Here is a 21,599-nt window from a genome sequence, read left to right on the forward strand (position 1 = left end):
GACAGGACCTACGATATGTCCATGGTAAGTGATTCAGCCCCACAAATGAATGAAAAGTTGACATATAACATTAGAAATCCCGCATGTCAAGACCATGTCATGTAAACAAGTCTGCTTGTGATGTAAAATAAGAGAAACAATCATGTTGAAGCACCCATCTCATGTTCTTCAAGCACATGCAATGTTATCACAAAGTTTAGCTATTATTTAATATACAAAATAATAATAATAATAATAATAATAACAACAACAACAACAACAACAATAATAATAACTTTATATACCGCTCTATCTCCCCGAAGGGACTCAGGGCGGTTGCCAAAGTGCAAAACATCATACAAAACTTAACACAACAATAATACATCAATTAAAAATATAGCAATTTCAGTTAAAACAAGAGTCACAATCAGCATCTCCAATCAAAGTCCTGGCATCTTTACAAATCCCTTAGTTTACATGTGCCTTCAGAGTTACTCACATTGTTTTTTAATTTCAACTGTTCCACTGTTTCTGTTAGTGCTGCAATGTTCTTCTCTACAGTGGAGGTCTCTGTGGAGGATTCATGGAATCTGAAACAGAAAGAGAATCTGTAAGCCTTCCTATTCCATATATTCACTGTGTGTGTACACATAGGTAAAGGTAAAAATTTCCCCCTGACATTAAGTCTAGTTGTGTCTGGGGCTTAGTGCTCATCTCCATTTCTAAGCCGAAGAGCTGGCGTTGTCTGTAGATGCCTCCAAGGTCATGTGGCTAGCATGACTATATGAAGCGCCGTTACCTTCTCACCAGAGTGGTACCTATTGATCTACTCACATGTGCATGTTTTTGAACTGCTAGGTTGGCAGAAGCTGGGGCTAACAGCAGGAGCTCACCCCGCTCTTTGGATTTGAACTGCCAACCTTTTGGTCAGCAAGTTCAGCAGCTCAGCAGTTTAATCCACTGCACCACTGGGGATTCCGTGTGTACATATACACACAAATAAAACCCACTACTTTCACTCCATCCAGTTTAGAATACGGTCATGATATCTGACATACATCTTTATTTTGGAAGAAAGGAACACAGAAAAATTGATTTGGACTGAATGAAAATATTGAATTTTGCAAGAGGAGAAACTTTACTAATAGTGAACAAAGGACTGGACCTTATTTATTTGAGGAAACTCTTTCTCTGGATTACCACTGGCAAGATGTACCTATACAGCACCGAAACGTTTTTTCCCAGTGGTACAAAAGACTCGTAGAGAAATGTAACAATCACTGCCTAAGAAAGGATAAATTAGCTTACCAAAGACAGTTGCTTCTCAAGGGAAGTTACTTTCTTCTCAAGGGAAGCAACCTTCTTCAAGCCTCCCCTAGTAATTTGTTTTTTATATGATTCTGTTTGCTTACTGTATTGTATATGTATGTTTTGGTATGCAGCTTTCCCTTTGCTCTGTTTCTTGAGGTTGTGGGAGGGGCCGCAGACCACATAATCAGATCTGTGCTCAGACCTCAGACTCCAATTTAGAGGACAGATATGCTATTAGACTTTTTTTGGACTGTTAAGTGAAAATTCATGTTGATGTTGATTGTAAAAAAGATGCCCTGTGTTATCTGCACAGAGAAACCACTTCAAATCCTATCTGTAATTGGATTGACAAGTTATGAACCTGTATACTGAATGCATGAAAGTTGTGAGTAAACCAGATGTTATTTTACCAAAGCCCACCGGTACTTTATTTTTGTGTCTTGAGAGCATGATAAAGAAATAAGATATTTTATGGGAGAGTAGATGTATTTTTGGGCAATTGAAAAACACTTCTGAAGAACTGCTATATTCTGTGCATTGGCATAATCTTTGTACCTAACAGATCAGAGACAACTAGGTTATCAGTCTAACAACTGAAAACCAAATTGCCTTGCATAAGTACAAGTAGTTATATACCACTGAAGAGAAGATTTTCCTAAAACGAGATTTTGGTTCTTCTCTAGAAAAACATACTTTTACAAAAAGTTATGATTTTCAAATGGTTGTGAGTGCCATTTTTCTCCAAAACCTTATGGAGATTCTGGTTTTCCAAAAGAACTGTATGTGATTAATAACCTTGAAACCATACATTCTAACTAGTTTTCAAGCACATATCTAACTATAGACATATTAAAAGTGAACATGTATATGTGTGTATGTATATGTGTGCACACAGCAAACAGAGGAATTGATCAGCAACTGAACAAGAGGTTTGGGAAGAATTCACCATGATTTATAGGAGTTGTAGTTCACCTACATGCAGAGACCACTGCAATGCCCACGAATGACAGACCTGGACCAAATTTGACACTCAGACCCCCCCATGACCAACAGAACATACTGGAGACGTTTGGGGGACATGGATCTTGATGGGAGTTATAGTCCACCTGCACCCAGAGAAACAGTGACCCCCACTGGACTGGGACCAAACTTGGCACAGAAACTCCATGACCAACTTAACATACTGCAGGGCTTTGTGGGCATGGACCTTGATTTTGGGGGCTGTGGTTCACCTGCATCCAGAGAAACAGCGACCCCCACCAACAATGGACTTGTAGTTCACCCTTATCCAGAGAGTACTGAACCCAGCCAACGTCAGATCTGGACCAAACTTGGCACACAAAACCAACATGGCCAACTATTCATACAGGCAGAGTTTGGTGATGAATGATCATGGATCTGGGAGTTGTAGTTCACTCTTATCCAGAGATCACTGAACCAGCCGACAATGGATCTGGACCGAACTTGGCACACAGACCTAACATAGCCAACTTGGGGTGATTGGCCGATGATTTTGGAAATTGCAGTTCACCCACGTCCTTATGCATTTTCTAATGGGAGCCTTCATTAAAAAAACAACAGAAAAGACTGTATTTTTTCTACCAAACAGAGCTACAAATTACCAAACTGATATTACCAAACACCCCAAAACAATGCCTTTTTCAAATAACCCGGGCATCTCTGGGTCCCCAAGCTAGTAGCAAAATAAAACAAACCCATAAACCATTGTCAAAAGGAGGGCTCTCTCTGCACAATACTAATGAGCTAATTTCCCTTAGTGTAAACATGCAGCATACGTTCTCAATTTAAACACCAGTTACATTTATGTGAACACAGTAAAGCACACAAGGTAAGAATGCCCTTGTCTTAACAAAAGTAGTTCAGCAGTGTTAAATCTCACCAGGCTTACCTTAACTGCAGTAGACTGTCTTCCTTTTGATCTCCTTCCTGAAAATAGAGAGAAGGGAGGAGAGAATGAGACAAAAATATGATTATGTGTGGGTATGAATGGAAGATGAATGAATGAAACCTAGTACATTTGAAGACACCAGTCTGTGGATTAAGGCCTGCAAACCATTAACTACCTGTTTGCTGAATTGTAATTAAAACCTGATAATGAAACTGAAATAGTTGACCTGCCTGCTAATTGTGATAAGAACTGTGACTAATAAGATAAATGTTTACATCAAGTTAAGGAAATGTTTACAACTGTTAAGAAGGAAGTCAACACAAGGCCAACACCAATCAAGAGGAATCAACATCTGGTCCAGGAAACTGAGATGGAGCCAGGATGGAAGATGTCTATCATTCATTTACAACTTTGGGACTGTATCAGAAAATATTGTTATATAAATGATCTTGTGACGGTCCAGAAAGTGTGACAGGTAGCGATGCTGTTCACCCGCCATGCTCAGTGGAGACAGTGTATGGGAAAGTGACATATTTGCAGGGAAGCAGTCTTCTCACTTTTGGGGCCTCCTTTTCTCATGGGAAGAGAAAGGAGTGAGTTTTGGAGACATTCTTTTTGGAGTTTTGAAGTTTTGGAACTATGTGTTGGCAGGGTGCAGTAGAAGCTGGGTCTGGCCTAAGCAGGTGCTTCTCCAAGGAGGGAGACAAGATATGGTAATTTTTGTGTGCATGAAGATGGATGCATGTAGATGTGTGTGAATGGTGAGTGAAAATGTAACCCCTCTTTGTCTGTTTGTTAGCCAATGTAGTAGGTTGTTGTGAATCCAATGTAGTTGCATAGAATCTGTATGTCTGTATGTCTAATATCATTCTTTGTTGTTCTGTAAAAGTTCTGCTGATAACTCTCTCACACTGAAATTGCAATAAAAAGAACCTAAAGTTAAAGTTATTGAAAAGTTATTCATAACAAGAAGGAAAGGCTGTTGCATTACTCTTGTATCCCAAATTGAGGATCCACCAGAGTAAGTAATGCTGCCACATTGCTAAATGTTGGCAGCATAAGGAGTCAAATCCCACTGAAGGAGAGAAAAGTTCATCAACAAAGCACAGGCTGCCCATAAAGCCTGTTGCAAGAAGCTGACCTGTGCATCTCTGCTCCTTTCCTTTTCTCTTGTTTGGTTTGCCTCCAAGAGAGCTTCCAATGATTGAATCTTTTCTGTAAGCTGTGAATTTTGGGTGGTGGTTTCTGCCAGCTTAACCTCTAAATTATTCAATTCTTCCGCTTTTCTCTTCACTTCTGTTTCAGAGCACAGCAGTTTAGATTGGATTTCTATAAAGAGTGGAAAATGGAGAAAATTGAGAAATTGATTTCAGGTGTGGCTCTTATTAAAAAACCAGCTGAGGATCAAGGGCTTAGATATCTGAGGATGGGACAAGCTGATGGCCTCCATCCCTGTACTTTCACATGCACAATGTGACCTCACCAGAAAAATTGGGCTGCTCCTCTTTTGCCTTTTCCAGCTCTTCCTGCAAGCTTTGATATCTGTCCTGACATTTGCAGAGCTCTTCGCTGATCTCATCCAAGCTCTTCTGAAGCGGGGCCTCTTTTTCTTTCTGGGATATCTGCATGGAGGAGATGGGGGAAAATTAAGCTGGAAGACAAAAGCAGGCATATAAGCACAGAGCCATTTTGTAAAAGCCACATAACTTCTAGCACATCACAAAATGGCATTGTTGTCTTCACAATTCCTTTCCTGTTCCTTCCAAAACATTCATAAAGCAAGGATGGTTTTATACCCGACTACATTAGCACCACTGTCTTTAATGAAACATCATGAGCTTCACCGAGGAGCAACAACTGCTGCAACTTTCTGGCACATTAATTGAAACTGATATGCCTCATATAACCAAGTAGGTCTGCTCCTGGACATTACTTATTTAATATAAAATACTAGCTGGGGAACCCATCGTTGCCCAAGATATTTGAAATAGTCAATTTAGTAATTGTACAAAATGCATAAGGTCATGGATTAACTACGACTGACATCATGCCAGGTTAACCCTGAGAAACTCCATCAGTATTTAAAGTTTGTTATGTTGGGCAGGTTTGCTCTGGATGCATCATCGTTGGGGTTCAGTGTCCTCTCTGGCTGTAGGGAAAACTACAGCTCCCACTATGGTGAGTCAGTCCCCTCAAACCCCTCCAGTAGGTTGAGTTAGTCATGGGGGTTCTGTGTGCCAAGTTTGGTCCAGGTCCATCATCGGTGGAGGTCTCAGTGTCTCTGATAATGGGTGAACTACAACTCCCAGAAAGGAAGGTCAGTTCGCCCTCAAACCCCTCCAGCAGGTTGAGCTAGTCATGGGGGTTCTGTGTGCCAAGTTTGGTCCAGGTCCATAATTGGTGGACGTCAAAGTTTCTCTGTTTGTGGGTGAACTACAACTCCCAGAAAGGAAGGTCAGTTCCCCCTCAAACCCCTCCAGTAATCAAATTTCAGCATATCAGGTATGCGTGCCAAGTTTGGTCCAGATCCATCGGTATTTGGGTTCACAGTGCTCTCTGGATGTAGGTGAACTACAACTCCCCCAAATCAAGGTGAATTTCCCCCAAAGATGTCCAGTATTTGTTGCTGGTCATACGGACTCTGTGTGCCAAGTTTGGCTCAATTCCATCTTTGGTGGAGTTCAGAGTGCCCATACTATAAATCTCAGTACCTACAACTCCAAAATGTCCAGACCAATTCCCCTCAAAAACCATCAGATTTGGGCATATCTGGTATGCATGTCAAGTTTGGTCCAGATCTGTCATTGTTTGGGTTCATAGTGCATTCTGAATGTAGGTGAACTACAACTCCTACAAATCCCTCTAAAGACTTCCAGTATTATTTCTTGGCCATGGGGGTTCTGTGTGCCAAGTTAGTTCCAGGTCCATCGTTGGTGGAGTTCAGAGTGCTCTTAGTTTGCAGGTGAACTATACATCCCAGTACCTACAACTCCTATAAAACATGGTGAATTCTCCCGAAACCTCTCTAGTAGGTTCAGTTGCTGATCAATTCCTCTGTTTGCTGTATGCCATAGAAAAGAATAGGAAAGGGTTATGGAAAAGGCAATAGGCGGGATAATGCAAATTCCACACCAGTGGAGAGAGTAAGAAACACTGGGATGTCTGTGGTGGAGGAAACATATAAAATCTAGGATGAAATTGTCCCTGTACGAAAGCCTTCGTATGGGTGGTGGGCAGCATGGTGTTTGTGGAGAACATTGGCAGGGCTCTTGGACACTTTCACAGTACTCTCTATAACCTGCAATGTCATTGGAGGGAGGGCCATTGGTGGCTCCTGAGTAGTGAGAGCTATAGCTATTTGTGGAAGTGGGAGCTTGTCTGTGTAAGTGGAAACCCCAACCACACACATACATACATATTTTCACTTTTGTTATGTGTATAGAAGATTGTAGAGGCAAAACAACATGGAAATCATTGGGATAGATTCCTACACCCACTAAAAAAGAATAGTTTGATATCTTTCAGCAAAAATTTTATTCCAAACCAGCAATCTCCCAAGGATGGTTACAAAAGCTGCAGCTAACTAGAAGACAAGAAAGAAAAGCAGGCTGATTGGATGTAAAAGGATTTTTAATGCATACAAATACAGAACACTACTTACCTGGAGCTGACAGATTTGCTCTTCAAAGTCAACCGCTTTCATTTCTAGGGCCTTTTTCTGATCTTCTACCTGCTGTAAAATTTCTATCTTTTCAGTCAGCTCTTTGCTTAGTTTGCTACATTCCTGACGAAGTTTTGCCAGTTCAGTATTCTGCCTGAATAATAAAAACACAAAAAAATAATATTTATATGGCAATATAAAAGGTGGTGGCTAATTTCTGCATCATTTGCTTTTATTGTTTACAGTCAACTCTCCACATTCACTGGAGTTAGAAGCAATGGACCTCCCTGAAAATCAAAAGCTACACATTAAAAAAATATTCTTGAGAGAACACCTCTCTTTCTAGGTCTTCTAGAACAAAGGACCCAAAGAGCAGGGCACAGAACTCCAATTGGGGTCAATTTTTTCCTGGTCTTTCATTTCTACTCTGTATTAAGTGGAGCTGCGGTGGCACAATGGGTTAAACCCTTGTGCCAGCTGAACTGCTGACCTGAAGGTTGCCAGTTCAGATCTGTGAGGCAGGATGAACTCCTGTCTGTCAGCTCTAGCTTGCGGGGATATGAGAGAAGCCTCCCAGCAGGATGATAACACACCCGGGCGTACCCTGGGAAACGTCTCCATAGATGGCCAATTCTCTCATACCAGAAGGTGACACAATTTTTAAAAATTAAGTGGTTTGCGCAATCAGTTTCAACCTTTCTGTAGGGATCTGAAGCACACAATCAATCATACGTTTTTCCTGTCTTCTATACAATCTCATAATTCTACATCAGCTAAAATACTTTTTTTATCTTACTTGCTCTCAGTCTGGCTGGTGGCCTGGTTTAAAGCGTCTCTGAGAATGGAATTTTCTTGCTGCAAGCGAGCAAGTTGGGTGTTAGGCCCATTCTCCAGCTGTTCTTGTAGAGTTCGGATCTGCAAATTAATAAAGAATATCATATACTAGCTGTTACCTTATCCTGTCATAACAGATCAAAATGTTATGTAAGTCAACATACGGCTTTCACTTGAGGCCTCATCTATAATTCCATATAATGTAGTTTCGGAATGCGGTTTAATATAACCCAGTTGCTGGATATAAGTCTGCAGGATGAGATGACTTGCTTCCCAGGATAGGAAAAGAGCTTGCAAATATAATCTCAGGCCCCTTCTACACGGCCATATAACCCAGGTTATCAAATCAGATAATCCACATTATCTGCTTTGAACTGGATTATATAAATCCACACTGCCATATAATCAATCCAGTTCAAATCAGATAATCTGGATTTTTATATGGCAGAGTAGAAGGGGCCTCAGAATCAAGGTCTATATTGGGAAACAGGAGGATTTTTTGAGAACAAGAGGATGGGTGAATGTTATCCCCCTCTTCCAATAAAAGTAGAATGGGAAAGGACACAGCCAACTATTCACCTATATATTGATAATATAACAGAATAGGTTTGAGAAGATATCATTACAGTCTGTTTATAAAAACTTAGGGGAAAATACTGTGATTGCTGAAGAAAACAGCTCTTTTCTTAATAGAATTACAAACTTTTTGTATGAACTTTTGTTTGTGAACTGAATGTATGTATGTATGTATGTATGTATGTATGTATTTATTTATTTATTTACAGTATTTATACCCCGCCCTTCTCACCCCGAAGGGGACTCAGAGTGGCTCACAGAACACACATATGGTAAACATTCAATTCCGATTATACAATTAACAAGGACAGACAACACAGAGGTAAAGGCAGTTTTTCCCATCTTATTTCGGCATCTTGCCGGCTGTGCTCAACTCCGCTCGGGGAGGGGGGAGGCTATGTCGCTCCATCTTCCATGCCAATGAGTTTATTTCCGATTGATGCCCTTAAGGGTGCCTTTATTACCTCACTGCTAAAAGCGGGACCTGTTTATCGACTCGCATTTCTGCTTTCGATCTGCTAGGTGGACGGATAAGCTGGGGGCTTACAGTGGTTGCTCACTCTGACCTGGGCTCGAATTGGTGACCTTTCAATCGACAGGATTTTTTTTTGCAACCCAGCGGTTTAGCCTGCTGTGCTAAGTCTGATCCCTTTTTAATATTTTAATACCGTATTTACATTTTTCATTATTCAATTATATAGTGCTATACTACATAATGTACCCAGTCAACATACATATCATGTGCTCTTCCTAGGCTTAGCAAATAAAGCTTGACTTGAATGCCTATCTTGATAATGCAAAGAGAAACAAAAAGACAGTATCAAACCAAGTGAAATCCCTTCCTCTACCTTTTCTTGCAGATTCTGGGTCTCAGTTTGATGATCTTGATAACTGGCCTGCATACGGGCTTGGATAGCAGACATCTCTTGCTCATGTGTCTGCTGTTGCTCCTTCCATTTAGTCTCAAGCGTGGTAGTCTTTGCCTTCTCAGAGGTAAGATCCTTCAAGATAAGGCATTCGTAATTAAGGTTTCATATGTAGAGTCAAGTTACAAGACATGTTTTATGAACATGAGAGAGTTCTGGGAGTTCAGGAGCCAATTACATGTCCTGTTGTGCATTGCTTCCCAAAATCAACCTTTCTGGATTTCCATGTTCAAAAGGCACAGGGCCAGTTGAGGGTGCAGCAAGGCATTTAAAGACAAACTACTGCTATTGGGGACTTCTAGGAAAACAAGGAGAAAAAAAGGAATGGGGACTCACTGGCCCGGGCCCTTCCACACAGCCATATAACCTAGAATATCAAGGCAGAAAATCCCACAATATCTGCTTTGAACTGGATTATCTGAGTCCACATTGCAATATATTCCAGTTAAAAGCAGAAAACGTGGGATTCTATTCAACTGTGTGGAAGGGACCCCAGCTTGATATGCTGCACACTATCCTCAGATAGTGGTTACTCAGTATTTTTGTGCTTGGTCTGAACCACATGTGCAAGGAAATGCTATTAAGCAGTGAATATCCAAAGGCTAGCATCTACTTACTGGCATGTCATTCTGCTATATTTTCCTAGGTCAACGTGAAGGAGAAATGAATGTGATCACACACTCTTACCCACTACTTTTGTAGGAACGGACATTGCAGGATTAGTCTGCATCCCTATCCTCAAGTCCAATTCTAAGCATTTCTATCACTCGAAAGTTTAGGCCCCATCTCCACAGCTACATAATATGGCATATGAAATGGACTAGCCTGGGGCATCCAAATTACACTCCAGGCTAATCCGTTTCAACCTGATTGTCCAAATTTATTCCTGGTTTAAACAATACCTGCAAAGGTTCCGACCTTAATAATAATAATTATTATTATTATTATTATTTTATTTTATTTTTGTATGCTGCCTCCATCTCCCCAACGGGGACTCGGAGCGGTTCACACGGGGAAAGCCCAATACAATCATATAATATCATAAAATCAACAGTTGAGACATCAAAGAATGCATTTAAAAACAAATTAAACAAGTTATGATTTAAAATAGACATAATTAAAATATTAAACAATCATCCAAAGCATTAAAAGGTCCAATATAGGATAACAGTCTGGGCGACACTCAAAACTGATGAAGGGAGTGTCTATTACAGAATAGAACATACATCAAATAGACACAACAAATAGGGAAGATAAATCTGAACGGAAATCAAACCATAAAGTGACAGGGCAAGTTTCAATGTGGATATGGGCCAGGTTATAACGGACTTGTCTACCTTACTGGAAGATCCAGATCTTTGCAGGTATGGCAGCAGTAGGGGCTGTCTCCTAGGATTGTGATTTGTTTGGGGAGAAAGAATGGCACTGCCAGCCTCCCCCCCCCCCTCCCCAAATTTAGTCCTTAAAAGAGAAACAAAGCCTTCATAATATAGAAGCAAATCCTCCGTAAGGAAGTACAAATCTTGCCTTACCTTTCTGGGGCTTAAAAATGAAACTAAAGAGCTTCAGAGAGGGGAGGAGGGGATAGCTGTTTTCAGAGTGTGATATGTGAAACTCACAAATCCATCCTAAAGTAGCCCACCGAGGCCCCTTCTACACAGCTGAATAAAATCCCACATTATCTGCTTTGTATTGGAATATATGGCAGTGTGGACTCAGATAACCCAGTTCAAAGCAGATATTGTGGGATTTTCTGCCTTGATATTCTGGGCTATCAGGCTGTGTGGAAGGGCCCTGGGAATGCTGGTCTTGACAGTATGCAGATGAGAGCAAACAAAACACTCCCTTGTGTTTACGAGGACAACAAGTGTCCACATTGCCATTAAATGCTATGAGGAGGAACGGAAATGAATACACAAAGCACAGTAATGTAATGGGACTCAAAATACTAATTTTGAGCATGCCAAGTTCATCTTCACAAATTTACCTTTGTAAGTTCTCTCAACTTTGCCTTTGCAGCAGTTGCATTTTCTTGCTCCATAGTAAGTAGCTTCTCTTTTTCCTCCAGTTGTCGTTTCAGCACAGCAACAGGATCACTTTTCTGAGTTGCCTATAAAGAAGAACCAATTATTAGAAATAAAATTAAGAATTTGGCAGTTAATGCATTCAGAGGTCTGCGATACAAAGTCTAAGACAACCAAGGTGTTCAGTGACAGGTTTATTGGCCCCTGTTTTTGTGCTTGTTTGAACAGTATCTTGCTTAGCCATAGAGATTGATTTTAGGCCCCTAAATGCTCCCCACATTCATGGACGGAATCAGTAAATATATATTTGTTCCTCCTCAATATGTGCCACAAAGTCACTTACTGTATATCGGTGTGATAAGTTCATAGATTTGATTGAAAAATATAAGCAATTCAAAAGAAATAGAGTAGCATGAAACACTAATTTCAAATCTTTGGGGTAAAATTGGTGCCCCAAAGGTAAATAAAATCCCACATTATCTGCTTTGAACTTGAATATATGGCAGTGTGGACACAGATAACCAAGTTCAAAGCAGATATTGTAGGATTTTCTGCCTCAGTATTCTTGGTTATAGTGTGGAAGGGCCTTAAGAGAAAAAAGAAATAAGAGGAATGTATTTTGGGAATCTATCTGAGGCCCTTTCTACACTGCCATATAAAATCCAGATTATCTGCTTTGAACTGGATTATATAGCAGTGTAGATTCAGATGAAACTGTTCAAAGCAGAAAATATAGATTATCTGCTTTGGTAGTCTGGATTATATGACAGTGTAGAAGGAGAGATAATTGCCAGACCAGCCAAAAGATTCAGATAATACTCTTTTGGATCAGAACATCAAATTTTCCAATGTGAGACATTCAGTAGTAACTAGAGACTTAAACCCTGATCCCTGATGAAAATTAAATTGTTAGGAATTACAGCTTATTACACTATTTTAAAAAACAAAGCAATGGTTTAAATTTTTATAGAGAAAAGTATAACTACAGTAGAGTCTCAATTATCCAACATAAATGGGCCGGCAGAATGTTGGATAAGTGAATATGTTGGATAATAAGGAGGGATTAAGGAAAAGCCTATTAAACATCAAATTAGGTTATAATTTTACAAATTAAGCACCAAAACATCATGTTATACAACAAATTTGACAGAAAAAGTAGTTTAATACGCAGTAATGCTATGTAGTAATTACTGTATTTACAAATTTAGCACCGAAGTATCACGATGTATTGAAAACATTGACTACAAAAATGCATTGGATAATCCAGAATGTTGGATAAGCGAGTGTTGGATAAGCGAGTGTAGTAGCAATATGATGAGCTATGCAAAGTTTGTGATTCCTTGTCATATTGTAGCGCTATAACAGTATAGTATGATCGGATCCTGAAACAGCCCTGCCTAATGCAGAGGTATTTCATTGTAGAAAAACCATGATAAGTAGGGCATTTTTTCCTCCCTCTGGTACTACCTTTCCACAGTTGTCTTCAATTGCGATATATTTATGGCGAGGGGAAAGTAAATGGGTTGCTGTGAGTTTTCCGGGCTGTATGGCCATGTCCCAGAAGCATTCTCTCCTGACATTTCTCCCACATCTATGGCAGGCATCCTCAGAGGCCTGAGGTCTGTTGGAAACTAGGCAAGTGGGGTTTATATATCTGTGAAAAATCCAGGGTGGGAGAAAGAACTCTTGTCTGTCTGAGGTCAGTGTGAATGTTGCAATTGGCCAGTTTGATTAGCATTGAATGGCCTTGCAACTTCAAAGCCTGGCTGCTTGCTCCCTGTGGAAATCCTTTGTTGGGAGGAGTTAGCTGGCCTTGATTGTTTCATGTCTGGAATTCCCCTGTTTTTTTAGTGTTCTTCTTTATTTACTGTTTTGAGTTTGGAGTTTTTTTAATACTGGTAGCCAGATTTTGTTCATTTTCATGGTTTTTTCCTTTCTGATGAAATTGTCCACATGCTTGTGGATTTCAGTGGCTTCTCTGTGTAGTCTGACATGGTGGTTGTTAGAGTCATCCAGCATTTCTGTGTTCTCAAATAATATGCTGTGTCCACATTGGTTCATTAAGTGTTCTGCTATGGCTGACTTCTCTGGCTGGATTAGTCTGTAGTGCCTTTCATGTTCCTTGATTAGTTAAATAAATTAAATATTCACAGCAGTGCATTAAATATCAAAAGATGTCCCTACCATAAGCCATGGGTTCTGAGCACCTCCTGCTTTCTCAGTCAGGACTTCCATCAGCTGCTGGGCTTCACCATCACCAAAAACCATGCTGCTGACTATGGAAATTAAGGTCTTGAATGGGAGAGAAAGCTCGCTTTCAGTATGTGTGGTACCTACAAAGAGAAGTGGGAATAGAAGCAAGCTGCGTTTTTAAAGTCACTGTCTAAAGTAAATGAAAAATTCTGAAATGATGAGAAGTTTTTGCTGTGCTCATTTCTATTTGCAGATTTACTCAAGGCAAAATTCTTACTAAAGATTTTCCAGCCTGCAAATACAATGACCAAGGTGAGAAATTCGTGGCCAATAAAGAAAAAGATCTTCAAGAAGCACAAGAAAACTTGGATACTGTATTTCTTGGGTTCTGAGACACACTTTCTTCCTATATAAACATCTCTAAAAATGGGGTGCAGCTTAGAATTGCAGGTGTTTCTTATGGATTTTTGGTGGCGGTGGTAGTGGTACTGAAATCTTACAATCAATGGTGTCTTACAACAGAAGAAAATAGTACCTAGCTTACTCATCTAGGCATTGCTGTGTGGGTTTAAAAAATATTTACTTAAAAACCCAATTGTAATATGTACATGCCAATGTGAGTAGATCAATAGGTACCGCTCCGGCGGGAAGGTAACGGCGTTCCATGCAGTCATGCCGGCCACATAACCTTGGAGGTGTCTACGGACAACGCTGGCTCTTCGGCTTAGAAATGGAGATGAGCACCAACCCCCGGAGTCAGACATGACTGGACTTAACATCAGGGGAATCCTTTACCTTTACCTAATATGTACCTTACGGCAAGGATTTGCAATACAAGGGCTCTGCCACTGGGGTGCACCAAAACACAGCAGAATCTATTCCCACAACCCCACCCCTGCTAAGTAAGAGGGCTGAGAAACCACTAACTTCATTAGGGGACCAAGGAGTTGTTATTTATGTACCAAATTAGTCCTATTTATATTGCAAATAGATATCAAGGCTTTAAATGTTTTTAATTTAACAATATTTGAAATTAGCATATATACTCATGTAAAAGTTAACTTCATATCTAAGCCAAGGGCAGGTTTTGGGACCAAAACTTATGAATTTTAATTGATCAGGGTTGTTGTGTGTTTTCTAGGCTGTATGGCCATGTTCCAGAAGCATTCTCTCCTGACGTTTCGCCCACATCTATGGCAGGCATCCTCAGAGATTGAGAGGTATATTATACCTCACAACCTCTGAGGATGCCTGCCATAGATGTGGGCGAAACGTCAGGAGAGAATGCTTCTGGAACATGGCCATACAGCCATGTTGAGGTATAATATACCTCACAATCTCTGAGGATGCCTGCCATAGATGTGGGCAAAACGTCAGGAGAGAATGCTTCTGGAACATGGCCATACAGCCCGGAAAACACACAACAACCCTGTGATTCCGGCCATGAAAGCCTTCGACAACACATTTAATATGATCCATGAAGAAGTCAAGGGTCATCCTGCAGAGAGGAGAAACCACTAATGCCAATCCAGCCTTATGGGGTTGATTTTTTTACTAAAATATCTAGACATATACATGAGCATATAAGGTACATATTAAGGTATATACAGTATTTTAAAATATATAGTTGGTGCAAGTTCCCAGAAGAGCAATGAGGGGGATACAAGGAATAGAACGTGTGATCGAGGGGTGACACACGTCCCCTCTTTAAATACCCAAAGGCTGTCACAGAGTCATGAGTGCAGACCTGCTTTCTGATGCCCCAGAGAATAAATCCAGGACTAACTATTTGAAGTTACAAGAGAGTAAGTTTCTATTCAACATTAGAAGGAACTCATGTGGTTTAGCAAGAGAAGCAACTGCCAAGAGAGGTGGTGGGCTCTCCTTTTTACATCCTCAAAAAAATTACTGGACAGGAATCTGTTGGGGACACGCTTTTTGTGGAGTGGGAACCTATCCCATTCCTTCCATGTTATTTCTGCCTCTGATGCCAAAGTATATCCAGGAAAAGATCAACTTTGTTAACTGTGGCATAACTATTCATCAACTGTATGAACAACAGAGTTGCAGTCTATGTTAAAAATGAGTGGAAATGGATTGAGCCACAATTAAAACCAGAAATCTACTAAACAGCAATGTCTGTATCTTAAACTGAGAAAAAGGCTCAGCTATTTAATCTGAAACTTGGCAGCCTAAAAAAGGTAGCACTGACAATGTTCCGTGTCAATTTTAAAATAGAAAACATATCAGATTGTTTATTTAAAGGGAGTTAAAACAGGAATTTGATAGTTATTGCCAGGCCTTTCCCCTGTAGACTTCACCATAAACTGTCCTCCAATTTATCTAATTTGTAATTTTTTTCTTAAATATACTAGATGCCATCTGATCTTGGAAGATAAGCAGAATCAGTCCTGTTAGGTCTTGAATAGGAGACTGTCAGAGTATTAAGTACTTTATATGAGAGGAAAGTACTGGTTAAAGCACCTCTGAATATTCCCTAACTTAAATCAATTTAGCTGACTAGGAGTCTGAGAAAAGTGTATGATAATGATTGCTAAGGAGGATTTATTTATTTAAAGTATTTATACCCTGCCCTTCTCACCCCAAAGGGGACTCAGAGCGGCTTACAGAACACACATACGGCAATCATTCAGTGCCGATTATACAATTAACACGGACAGACGACACAAACAGAGGTAAAGGCTGTTTTCCCCATCTTATTTCCAGCATCTTGGAGGCTGTGGTCGACTCCGGCCATGGGGGCGGGGGTGTGCTGTTGCTCCATCTTCCATGCCAAGGAGCTTTCCTCTGATTGATGTCCTTAAGGGCACCTTTATTACCTCCCTGCTAAAAGCAGTACCTAATTATCTACTCGCAATTCTGTTTTCGACCTGCTAGGTGGGCAGGTGAGCTGGGGCTAACAGTGGGTGCTCTCCCTGACCGGGCTTGAACTGTTGATCATTTGATCGGCAGGATTTTTCTGCAGCACAGCGGTGTGCTGTGCTAAACCTGTGGGTGTTCGAAAACACATTAAAAGTGTCCCTTTCCAGCTCTGCCATTTTCTCTCTCTTCTACACACGATTACCTTCTGAAGTGCTTCTTCTGGCGCTGCCAGCTTTGCTTTCCACACCTGTTCCTCCTTCTCTATACTCTTCTGCAGGTCCCTCAGCATCCTTTTCTATAGTTTTGAGAGAAAAAGAAAGCATGAGAAAAGGGAAAAGGAAACAGAAGTAATGTGTTGTTGAAGGCTTTCATGGCTGAAATCACTGGGTTGTTGTGCTTTTTTTGGGCTGTATGGCCATGTTCCAAAAGCATTCTCTCCTGACGTTTCACCCACATCTATGGCAGGCATCCTCAGAGGTTGTGAGGTATATGACCTCTGAGGATGCCTGCCATAGATGTGGGTGAAACGTCAGGAGAGAATGCTTCTGGAACATGGCCATACAGCCTGGAAAATGCACAACAACACAAACAGAAGTAACATTGGACTTGTAGTGGTAGGTTTATTTCCCTCATCAGATGCAAGTTATTCTCACTGAATTATTTATTCCACTTGATCTGACTGGCAACCCATGAAAATTATTAGGTGGCTTGAAGGCATATGCACACAATGCATCTTTAGGGACACATCTTAATGTTGTGACCAATCTAAAATAGATGTTTTTATCTAATGGGAGCTCATAACATTTCTTGCTAAGAATATAAAAATACTATCATTTAAGGTTTAGTTTTTTTAGGAGCAGGAAAGATTGTTTCTGTAACTTCAAAGTAGATAATGAAGATAGTGAAATACCGTAGTTTAAGCTTTCCTATACTTTGACTCTATCATGAATAATAATAATAATAATAATAATAATAATAATAATAACAACTTTATTTATATACTGCCCTATCTCCTTGAGGGACTCAGAGCAGTTTCCAGAATACCAGGAAATATACAGTCAATTTAAAACATACGACAATTAAAACATTATACACATATCCAAGAATACTTAAAACCGATAATCATAAAACGCATAACCCAAGTTAAAACCTAATGATAGGGCTCCATCAATAAATAAAACTAGCCATTTTGATACATGATTGTCCAGGCCATCTTATTTCCAATTTCTATGAATGGCTGTGAAATCTGGACAGCAAAAAAAGGAGACAGGAAGAGAATTCATTTGAAATGTGGCACTGGAGGAGAGTTCTGTAGATACTAGGCACTACTAAAATGAGAAATAAATGGGTCCTAGAACAAATCAAACCTGAGCCTAGAAGCCAAGATGGCTAAACTGAAACGGTTATTCTTTGAACCTATCATAAGAAGACAGAACTCAATGGAAAAGACAATATGGCAGAAGGTAAACAGGGAGAGCACCTTACAGGTAGACCTAGGACAAAACCTGGAGGCACCCCACTAGACACTTCTTTTCAGTATGAAAAGTAGTCTTTGATAAGCATTCTTTGGGTTTGGTCATTCAACCAATTACTAATCCATTTAACATTCTATTAATTTATTTGTAAAAATAGGTGTGCAGTAGGTTAAATCGCTAAGCTGCTGAACTTGACCGAAAGGTTGGTGGTTCAAATACGGGGAGCGGGGTGAGCTCCTGCTGTTAGCCTCAGCTTCTGCAAACCTAGCAGCTCAAAAACATGTAAATGTAAATAGATCAATAGGTACCACTTCTGCGGGAAGGTAACAGCGCTCCATGCTGTCATGCCAGCCACATGACCTTGGAGGCATCTACGGACAACATTGGCTCTTCATCTTAGAAATGGAGATGTGTACCATCCCCAGCATCGGACACAACAAGACTTAATGTCAGGGGAAAATCTTTACCTTTAAGCTTGGGAGACATTGCCAAAGCCCTTACTGCAATCAAGATATGCTACATTCTCAGCATTCCCTTCGTCTACTAAGCTCATAACTCTCAAAAAGGAAGGTAAGATTAATCTAACATTACTTGTTTGTGAGAAACCCATACAGAATTTTAATGAGCATGCCATTCCTTTTTAAGTGCTTGCAGATCCTCTATACAGTATAATGATCTGCTCTAGAATTTTTCCTGGCATTGATGCCAGCCTGACTTGGTGGTAATTGTGTCCTCTTTTTTCCGCTTTTCGAAGATGGAGGCATTTGCCCTCGTTCAGCCTGTTGGCACTTGTCCTGCCTTCTAGGGATTCTCAAATATGTGATTACGTGAGTTTCTGAAATTAGGTCTGCCAGTTCTTTCAAAACCCTTAGATGTAATTTATTTGGCTCTGGAGACTTGAATTTCCCATGATACTCAACTAGGTAACCTTAACCAGTCACACACTCTTAGCCTCAGAGGATTGCATGCTGCAAGTCGCTCAAGCAAGGAGCTTCGAAATGATTGAACAGAAGCTCTCTGAAGCTTTAGGTGCTCTTACTGCCTATTACAGGGAAAACCAGCAGATTCCTAATCCACCTAAAATGCAGAAGTGTGCTTTCCATCTTAAGAACACAAAAGCATCTCGAGTCCTAAGGATTGCCTGGGAAGGAATCCCATTGGAGCATTGCAACACACCAAAATACCTGGGAGTCATTCTGGACCGTGCTCTAACTTATAAGAAGCACTGTTTGAATATCAAGCAAATAGTGAAGACTAGAAAAAAACATTGTACGAAAGCTGATGGGCAGAACCTGGGGATCATAACCAGATACATTGAAGACATCTGCCCTTGTGCTTGCTACTCTGCTGCTGAATACGCATGCCCAGTGTGGAACACATCTCACCACCTTAAAACGGTGTATGTGACTCTTAATGAGACATGCTGCATTATCACAGGATGTCTACATCCTACACCACTGGAGAAATTATACTGTTTAGCCGGTATTGCACCACCTGACATCCACCGGGAAGTAGCAGCCAATAATGAAAGGACCAATGCCGTGACATCTCTGGCCCAACCCCAGTTCGGATATTAGTCAGTATGCCAAAGCCTTAAACCAGGAAACAGCTTTATAAGATCTACAGATCTACAGAGACGCTCGCAGGAACGCCTCAGCAAGAGAGAATCCAAAAGTGGCAGGCTGAAACTGGAACCTCAATCCATGGCTGATACCGAATGAGAGACTCTCTCCTGGGCACACAGAGTCTGGGTGACTTGGAAGGCACTGAACAGACTGTGCTCTGGCACCATGAGATGCAGAGCCAATCTTAAGAAACGGGGCTATAAAGTGTAGTCCACAACATGCAAGTATGGAGAAGAGCAACCACAGACCACTTACTACAATGAAGCCTGAGCCCTGCCACATGCACAATGGAGGACTCTCACAGTGACACCAGAGGCACTCCAAGTGGCCAGCTTCTGGTCAAAGGAAATCTAGTATGTCAAGTTTTCTAACTTTGTTTGTGTTTTTTAAAAATACAGTAGAGTCTCACTTATCCAACACTCGCTTATCCAACGTTCTGGATTATCCAACGCATTTTTTGGAGTCAATGTTTTCAATACATCATGATATTTTGGTGCTAAATTTGTAAATACAGTAATTACTACATAGCATTACTGCATATAGAACTACTTTTTCTGTCAAATTTGTTGTATAACATGATGTTTTGGTGCTTAATTTGTAAAATCATAACCTAATTTGATGTTTAATAGGCTTTTCCTTAATCTCTCCTTATTATCCAACATATTTGCTTATCCAACGTTCTGCCAGCCCGTTTACGTTGGATAAGTGAGACTCTACTGTACATTATAACTGTACTCTTAATTAACTTCTGACATGATAAATAAATAGTCTTAGAGGAAGGCAATGGAACACCCCACACACACACACACACACACACACACACACATACACACACAATAAATCTTGAAAAGGAACTGTGTGATAGATTTGACTTAGTGTCACCACAAGTCAGAAACAACTTGAAGGCACACAAGTTTATATCAATATTGAAACATGAGCATAAAACATCTCAGAAGAATTGGCCATAACTTGAACAGAATGTTTGATACTATAATTATTTGAAAGGCTTTGTAAGAAGGATTACATGGAACAATAAATATATTTTTAGAATAACAAATTATCTATGACTGAAACAATTTAGAATGTATTTGGAAGATTGAATATCTGAATAACAATCCTCACCATTAAAATGCACATAACAAAGCATCACACCAAGGCAAAGCCATATGTGCTCAATATGGGATGGTCCTAAAAACATATGCTTCCCCTAGATTTTCTCTTCATGCTTCCATCTGGTACCATCCAAATGCTTTGAACACCAGCTTTCATTAGTATGGCCAATTGTCAGGAATTATAGCAACTATAGTCCAAAAAAAAAAGACCTTCAATCTGAGAAAGCTTTGGATATAGCAGATCATGTTCCTGAACGCCAGTCTAATTAACACTGGACTATTTTCCTAACACAAATGACAAAACTGAGAAACAGAACTGCACATGCTCAATCTTGCAATTACCTTTTTCCAGTTTCAAAAGAAGTACAAACACACACAACTATTTTCATAAACAAACCCAACTCCTTATCAACTCTGAACCTTTCTTGGTGTTAGCAGTCTAATTTGGTTGAGTCAAAAAACATTTTGATGTCACGATTGATCATTTAGAGTAGAAATACTTCCTGATATACCACAAATCACTATCTACTACCAGTAGATCCTGATTTATAATCTATCTGCTTCAGTTCTAATGGACATGGAATAAAATATTTAAAGTCACAGGGTTGTTGTATGTTTTCCGGGCTATACAACAACCCTGTGATCCCAGCCATGAAAACCTTCAACAACATATTTAAAGTCATGTAGCTCAATGGCATATTGCTGCCAAAAATAAGCAATTTTAAAATTCCTTTAATTTATTGCGAAAATTCAATTCATGCTTCATACTCTCCAGTTGAAATCAATGGGTGAAGACAGAGCTGATTCAAACATCTATTCTCCTAGATTTCTCATTGAGATATGGGAGAATCTATCACATTTGAAATTTCAGCATTGTTTCATTATCTGTCCTGCCAACCTAGCAGTTTGAAAACATGCAAATGTGAGTAGATCAATAGGTACCGCTCCGGCGGGAAGGTAACGGCGCTCCATGCAGTCATGCCGGCTACATGACCTTGGAGGTGTCTACAGACAACGCCAGCTCTTTGGCTTAGAAATGGAGATGAGCACCAACCCCCAGAGTCAGACATGACTGGACTTAACGTCAGGAG

The 21,599-nt window shown here is 40.2% G+C and overlaps 1 protein-coding gene across 3 annotated transcripts in view; it reads right to left on the minus strand.

The window, feature by feature from the left end:
- Positions 1 to 21,599, minus strand: part of rrbp1 (ribosome binding protein 1) — a 51,174-nt gene that overhangs the window by 14,245 nt on the left and 15,330 nt on the right. For all 3 annotated transcript variants that reach the window (XM_062977826.1, XM_062977824.1, XM_062977825.1), the window contains exons 3-12: positions 16,499 to 16,591; positions 13,405 to 13,553; positions 11,184 to 11,306; positions 9,119 to 9,271; positions 7,657 to 7,775; positions 6,861 to 7,014; positions 4,683 to 4,821; positions 4,341 to 4,528; positions 3,200 to 3,237; positions 479 to 569 (exon numbers count right to left, since the gene is read on the minus strand). In XM_062977826.1, the coding sequence (XP_062833896.1) occupies positions 479 to 569; positions 3,200 to 3,237; positions 4,341 to 4,528; positions 4,683 to 4,821; positions 6,861 to 7,014; positions 7,657 to 7,775; positions 9,119 to 9,271; positions 11,184 to 11,306; positions 13,405 to 13,553; positions 16,499 to 16,591 (1,247 nt within the window). The remainder of the gene's footprint in view (positions 1 to 478; positions 570 to 3,199; positions 3,238 to 4,340; positions 4,529 to 4,682; positions 4,822 to 6,860; positions 7,015 to 7,656; positions 7,776 to 9,118; positions 9,272 to 11,183; positions 11,307 to 13,404; positions 13,554 to 16,498; positions 16,592 to 21,599) is intronic.

This window comes from Anolis carolinensis, chromosome 4, assembly GCF_035594765.1.
Source record: "Anolis carolinensis isolate JA03-04 chromosome 4, rAnoCar3.1.pri, whole genome shotgun sequence".
In the NCBI taxonomy this organism is placed as follows: domain Eukaryota; kingdom Metazoa; phylum Chordata; class Lepidosauria; order Squamata; family Dactyloidae; genus Anolis; species Anolis carolinensis.